The sequence below is a fragment of the Montipora foliosa genome, chromosome 6, assembly GCF_036669935.1.
Source record: "Montipora foliosa isolate CH-2021 chromosome 6, ASM3666993v2, whole genome shotgun sequence".
Taxonomy (NCBI): Eukaryota; Metazoa; Cnidaria; class Anthozoa; order Scleractinia; family Acroporidae; genus Montipora; species Montipora foliosa.
Genome location: NC_090874.1, coordinates 30178707 through 30186206, shown reverse-complemented (window position 1 = coordinate 30186206; position 7500 = coordinate 30178707). Strand labels below are relative to the sequence as shown.

The following is a 7500-nucleotide window of genomic DNA, read 5'->3' as shown; positions in this document are numbered from 1 at the left end:
AGACTCTAATCCGCCAACGGCAGACAAAAAGCTGATGGAAATGGGATTTAGTAAGGAAGAATGTAAGAAAATTTATTCTATACCTTTCGTTGCCACAAAAGAAATAAAATTTTCATTGTTTCAGTATAAAATAATTCACAACATACTATATACAAACGCTGTTCTTCACAAAATGAAAAAAGTCGAGGATCCTTTCTGTCCGTATTGTCCAAATGTGGCGCAAACAGTCACCCATTTATTTGTATTCTGTCCTATTGCTGTTTCCTTCTGGTCCGACTTCACTGGTTGGTACCAGTGCATTTCCAAAGAAACTCTAACTCTAGGCAAGAAAGAAATCATGTACGGCATCTTAAATAATTGGTCCTCTTGTTCAGCCCTAAACCATCTTATTCTTATTGGGAAATACCTAATCTATCGTAAGGCAATAAAGTCAATTTTATTTTTGCTGATCTTAAAGCGTTATTACACCAAAAGATTAAAACAGAAAAATACATAGCTTTCAGCTCAAATGAATGCAGCACTTTTTACAAAAAATGGGCCAGATTCTCAAAATAACAATTAATTTTAGCATTGTTTATATAGTTTCTTTCTTTTTTTTTTTTTGTTCTTTTGATCTTTGTTTTGTTTTTCTAGTTTAATAGTTTGAGTTCTTTAAATGAGATTCATAAGCTTTGTGACATGTAGTTAGCAGTGTAGTATAGATGTCTTGTTTTCTCGCACTTATATTGTACATGTATGTACATTTTATATCTCAGCTCTGTAAAGTGTGTTTGACTGTTTTTAAATAAACCCCCCCCCCCCCCCAAAAAAAAAAAAAAATTAGGGCTTAGAATGTCAGGTTTTCATGATGAGCTTATTTCCATTTTCATTGAAAGTGCTAAGTCGACCTGCTAAAGAAAGGCAGTTAGTTGTAACTTTCTTTTAAATTGTTTTTATTCCGACCTGGGTATACTTTTGGGCCTTTTTCTGCCTATGCCAGTCGTACGTGTTTGTTTTCAATTTATAAGCCCATGAGCTATTCCACTTACAGCGACTCTTTCAAGAAGTCTTTCCATGGTATTGTTCCCGATATTGCTTAATTTAGTGCTCGCTCAGCTGGTGGAGCTACATCAGCCCCTATCCTGGAGTCCCTCACAGAAGATTTTTACAACACGACCTTTGGGCCTCAGTGAGTGCCATTAATACCTATGTCAGAGACTCTTTGGAGAGTTTATTACAGGTCTCAAATTTAATTTCGCCTCTGCTCAAGCCCTTTCTTTAACTTCTACAGATAATAATAATAATAATAATAATAATAATAATAATAATAATAATAATAATAATAATAATAATAATAATAATAATAATAATAATGATAATAATAATAATCATCATCATCATCATCATCATAATAATAATAATAATTGGACGAAGCTTTGTTCCTGCTGGTAACACCACGCCGGTATGATCGCTTTCCAAGCGTGGGAAAATCTACCAAGGCATTCCATCCAGTCAACTGTTCAAACTGTTTGATGTTTAGTTGATTTAAATTCCCGCCGCACACAACAACAGTTCTGGGATGAGAGTCCATTGTTTGATACACAAAAGACAATAGATGGTTCATTAAGTCACCTTCATTGTAACTGTGCTTTGGAGGATTATAAACACTGCAGATTACAAAGCGATGTCCCGTGGGAAGACGCAAAGTTACGCATATGATGTCATAATCGGTTGAGCGGTTTAAACATCAAGCACTGTCAGAGTTTTCCTGATAATATTATAAATCGCAACACCGCCTTTATTCCGCATATCCTTTCCTGACCAATTCCTATCCCTGCGAAAGACTGCATACTCGGGGATGTTAAGCACTGCATCGGGTTGTGCCAGTTTTAAATGAGTTTCGGACACGACGCACACATCAATATCATTGTTCCGCATGTCTGTCTCCAAGGCTACAGGAGCTCGTACTCTATTTTTGGTCTTTGACAAACTGCATATGTTTACAAATATGCAGTTAGATACTGCGAAAAGCGAAGGGCTGTTCTTCCTCTTTACTGTCGCTCTGTGTAATGCAGTGAGACATCTCTTAGCGTTTAGTTCTATAACGGGACACGACTTCACCGGGCAACGAGATTTCACAACCTCTAAGGCTTGACCATCCCTTGCAGTGAGACATCTCTTAGCGTTTAGTTATCTATCCCTTGCTCTCTCATTAGGATTCAAAAAAGCGTCTGCTGCTATGTTTTTAACCCTGCTTCGCCCTCTGTGCCTTAAAATTCCCAGCTGTTTCCGAGTATTCAGCACGGGAGCTTGAGGTTTCAACGCGAACCTGCGTAGAGACAATAAATCGTTTCGACTCCGGAACAAGATCATATCTGCACTGCCGTTCCTGCCTTTACTGCTGTCCCTATGAGCGGTGGTTAAGTCTACTCCATCCATAAGCCGGTTCTCTTGTCGTCCATCTTGGGGTCCAGGATTAGGGTGAATGTCAGGCATAGTAAGCAGCGTACTAAGCAGCACAGAATCTTCAGGTGCCGCTAAATAAACCAAGCCTCTAGAATCCCAGTGAACCACACACCTTTTAAGTCGATGGTTGAGCACAAAACTGTGTGAAATCACAGGCTTTGCAGTCCAGCAGTTGGAGTAACATGACTTGTAAGATTTCCGTTAAGAGCATTGTGTTGATCCTTAAAAGCTAATACGTTGATAGAAGCGATAAAAAATACAAGAGCTCTCACGAGCGTTGCAGCCATCTTGGCATGCATGTTTGATCTTCAAGAGGGCTTGGCTGGCCAACATGCCCATGTATACTAGCTTGAGTGTCCGGTTGAGTAGTGGAGGCAAGATATTCCTATATTGACTGAGAGTCTCATTGGCTCATGACTCATAACTCATTGACCATTTGACTCATAAATCATGGGACCTCAGCTAGATTGCTTCTCTTTGAAACTTACCTCTCCGGACACGAGCGGGTGTCACCATAAATGCATCACTTGGAAAAAATATCCAGCCATAATATTATACGTATTTTAGCTCAAAATTCAGCACGGTAAAAAATGGTTTGCTCACCTTTTTTACCCATGGGGACGGACTACACGTACAGAAATGCAGGAAATAATATAATACACTAAAACGACAGCCAGAGTTAAGTTTGTGATTAAATTTTGCATTTTTGAGAGGATAAATTGCTTTGAGAGGTGACAGTTAGGTACTCCAAGATCTCTACTACTTTTTTCTTATTGAATAACAAGTGAGCAGCCTGAGTTTCACCCATAATACAGCCTGACCAACGCTCGTTACAGCGGCGTAAATTTAAAAAAATGGGTTTTCACTTTTTCTTGCTCACTCACGCCACACTATCGACGATAATCAAATCAGACTAATGTCTGGCTCAGTCGCACAAGCACGAAAAAATGGTTGTCTTGCTTTTTCATGCCCACTTCTTGCCTTAAAAACAGCTTCATGGCCCAAATCAGGCCCGAATCTCACTCAGTCGGGCCACAAATTTTCGTAGGTATAGGTATCAAACTCTTGCCGTTCTATTCGACTGGTGCAGTAGAATAGAACGGCAGGTCGACACAAATACATATCTGTCAAACCTAATTGATTCATACGTCAAACTTTTCATGTGCCAAATCTAATGATTTGGTTTGGCACATGAAAAGTTCGGCATTTAAAAGGGCCTTAAAACCCTTGCACGTAATTTTAGTTGACTTCTGCGATTTTTGTAAATGTATGGTTGTGCAAATAAGGCCTTTTGTCGTTGCTGTAACGGTTGTATTTCCTTCATCCCCTTGAAGCACATAACTTGCTTTTAGCAACCCCTAGTTATTAATTATTAATACCTTTTTTATGGTAAAAAGTAATGATAAAAATATGTTTGGCACAATTAAAAATAGTCTAAAAATACCATGATCACTAAAAAGGCAGTAAAATATGTAACATATTAAGTGATAAAAATATTATTTTGTGAAAAATGTGGACTAATAAATTAATTATTTGTTTAGATCAGGTTAGAAAAGCTTCTTGTTGTTTATTCTTCTAATTAATTTATGCCCCCCATTTCTTACCAATATTTTTATCACTTATGTTACATACTTTTCCGCCATTTTAGTGATCATGGTATTTTTAAGCTATTTTTAATTGTGACTACCATATTTATGCTAATTACTGGGTTGCCGTATACGGCAATCCCAGTTGGAAAATGGGTAGAATTTCTCCGTTTTATTTTTTTCCGTGTCGATAAAAGTCTTGCCTGTCACTCCCCCGGTAAGTGGTGTCTTTCTGCAAAGAGCCTTCTGCGCGTATTTTCTTAGGATCGAGAGGGTAGTGGAAATGCGTACATTTCTCTGGTGGACACAGTCGAATCATGAACTTAACCTGTAATGGCGTCGAAAGTCATGTAACGCGAATGGCGTTTTAGTGGATCTTTGAACAAAATATACCCTTATGAAGCTCAAAAATGGCAAATCAATTGGATACTGAACAAGACAGGCGACAACATCGACAACAATCTGTCGCCCGTCGAGCCGTCTTTTACCAAGTGTGCATGTAGAACATTGAAGATTCGTAGGGCAGCGATAATAGTGAATTCAAAGACTAGACAAGGTGGATTGAATGGAATTTCAAGCGTTAAAATCGCTGAAAAGGTAAGATTATTGTCGAAGCGATGCCGCAATTGCGTGTCTTCACCACATGTTCCTTTGATCTCACATTATTGTGTTTTCCGTCAAAATATTCGCTTGTTTTCGCTTTTGCTCGAACATATCTATCTTTATTACATGTCCAGTGAATAGTTTTATCCTCTGGGATGAATTTTCCGTCGAAGAATCGGTTATTTGGGCGGTCAGTGTAAAACGCAGTCTGCAGACTGCAGACTGCAGACCGGGGGTAAAATGCAGACTGAGGGTAAAATAAATATTAATAATAAAAAAACGAGTCATAAGGATAAAATAAAGATTGTTTGAAAGACAATCCTGTTTTACATCTGTCAACAACTCACATTATTATGACTGCAGGTCGCTGCACCTTTTGGGGATGCGATCGTACGCGTTGAAATCATCTGTGCTTTGTTTTTGCGCTTCCAGATGCATTGCAATGTTCCAAATTATTTGTCACACCGGTACATCGAGGGAAATCGATCGAAAAACCAACAATTATTACTTCGAATACCTGAATAATCTCGGTTGTCTTTTTTCGGTGCAACGAAATGCACAAAGAATTTCATGTATTCCGAGCAATTAGGACGCGGGGATTTCATTGGTTAAGCTATGCGTGATAACCCCTAGGGAGAGGTTATAATTGAAAATTACATCTTCCAGATGCAAAACAAACGAGCTTGTGAACTAAAGGATAAACATAACGTACACGGAAGCGAATGAAAGGATCCTAATAAGAAATTTTTACACCTCAGTCATACTGGCTTAAGCCGACTAAATTGAAACGTTAAATGGTTGCAAAATCCACGTTATCTCTGTCTTTGTTAATTGGTACTGTAGCCATGCGTGTCAAAATAAATTGAGGTATTGGGTAATTACTCGATTACTTTGTTCAGTGCAGCAAAATGGACAGTTGAATTACGGGGTGGTGACTTCTTTGCCTAAAAGCAACTCACTTAACGAAACTGTCCTTTTTCCAACAACAACAAGGATTCAAACAGCTTCAATTCTTACAGAGTTCGATAAAAATCCGGATTTAAAACATGCCGTGGGGCAACCAAAGCGATGGGAGCTGTGTTGGGGTTTCAGTGTGAAAGTGCAAACGGCTACTAACACTCTTATAACTCTTTTTTCATTATTATTTTATTAACCCGCAGTCTGCAGTCTGCATTTTACCCTCAGTCTGAATTTTATCCCTGGTCTGCAGTCTGCAGTCTGCGTTTTACACTGACCGGTTATTTGGGTGGTTTTTGGCAACAGAGATTAATTATTCGTAATGCGATCGCTTCCGTTGCCGTTAGCAATGGGTCGCAAATTTGACACTTTTATCGCATTATCACATTACGCATTGAACCACGTTATCTATTATTCCTAAAAATCTAAAAATATTCGTGCCTTATCAGTTTTCGGTCGAATTTATGTCCAAGAAAGCAGATAAATTGCAGAAAATATTAGTTTTGCATCCAAAAATTCGTAATCAACGCTAAAATGACCAAATTTTGCCCAGAAAACATATTTTACTGTTATTTTCTTAAATTTTTTCGTTCAACTTTCGCTTTTATAAAATGTTTCAGTTGTCTGTAAATAAGTTATACGCTGTTGGAAAGCTTATTTTCTTAGCTTTAAAATGATGTATTTTTTCCCCCTAACTTTAAATATTTTTTGAGAAAAAAAAAACAGTTTTTGGCGATGGCTGATTTACCGCGGTTTTCTCGCGGTTGGGAAAGTAGGAAAAAGAGTTAGGCCAGTAGCCAGGCTTTTAACCTCAGAAAAGGATCTGTTTCGTCGTACGAACGTGTGAGGACCTGTGAGCCAAAGGGCCTCTGCTGGTATGACTTCTGGATGACCCCTTCATAACTTCTTACTAACCCAGCGCGAGGGCCGTACTGCCAGGGAAATATTGGCCCGAGGTCGTGGCAGTACGGATCGAGCGCAGCAAGGTCCGTACAAAAACGACCCAGGGCCAATATTTCCCAGTACGGCTCGAGCTAGCTCGGTTAGTAAGTAGTTTATTACATGGTTTTTTTAATTACCTTTTGCTTTGTTTTTGCAAGCCCGTAATCGGCCCGTGGGCCAGTCACAATTTGCCTGGAACGCTGCACGTACCACAGGCAACCCAGTGTACCCTCAGGGAGGGTCTAGTTTACTTGAAAATAACCTCCGGAAGGTCGAAACGTAGTAACTTTTTATCATTAGTTTTTTCCATAAAATCGATTTCCAAGAATATACATGTACTTATTAATAACTTACTTCTCATTTATCTTACCCAGAAATGAAAAGTTATGGATGATAAAGAAGGGCAACTACTTGTCATTGTAGCTTCAAAAGGATGGTCACACTATTTTTGATGTGAGCAATACATTCAGCAAAAGCATGTTGGAAACAAAAAAATAAATGTGGGTAGAGAATGACAATTTAATACTCACTTGAACAAATTTGTTGGGGTATAACCTCCTTACTTCGTGGCTGAAAAACCAAAAGAAAAAAGGTCTTGTCACAATAATAATTATTGTTCTACAGAGGCACTACAATCAGCGTATCACTGAGGTTGAGCACGGCTCCTTCAGCCCCCTCGTGTTTACACCCTGTGGCGGAAGTGGAAGGGAAGCTGAGCGCTTCTTAGCTGAGCTCGCACACAAAGTCTCTGAGAACAAACACATGAGCTACAGCACTGTGATTGGCGGGCTCAGAGCCAAACTCTCCTTCAACCTACTAAGATCAGCTGTGCCATGCATAAGAGGTTCAAGAGCACCCAGGCACAAGTTTAATGTTGATGTTACCGAGGCAATAATCTCTGAAGCAACTGGAAAGATCAGATAATTAACTGTATATACATATTACTAATTGTTAAAATTTTGAAATC

At 38.9% G+C, this 7500-nt stretch overlaps 1 protein-coding gene across 3 annotated transcripts in view; it reads right to left on the bottom strand.

The window, feature by feature from the left end:
• The window catches only part of LOC138007108 (cytosolic purine 5'-nucleotidase-like), a 169366-nt gene that overhangs the window by 78073 nt on the left and 83793 nt on the right, over positions 1-7500 (bottom strand). For all 3 annotated transcript variants that reach the window (XM_068853836.1, XM_068853837.1, XM_068853838.1), the window contains one exon: positions 7064-7103. In XM_068853836.1, coding sequence (XP_068709937.1) covers positions 7064-7103 — 40 coding nt within the window. The remainder of the gene's footprint in view (positions 1-7063; positions 7104-7500) is intronic.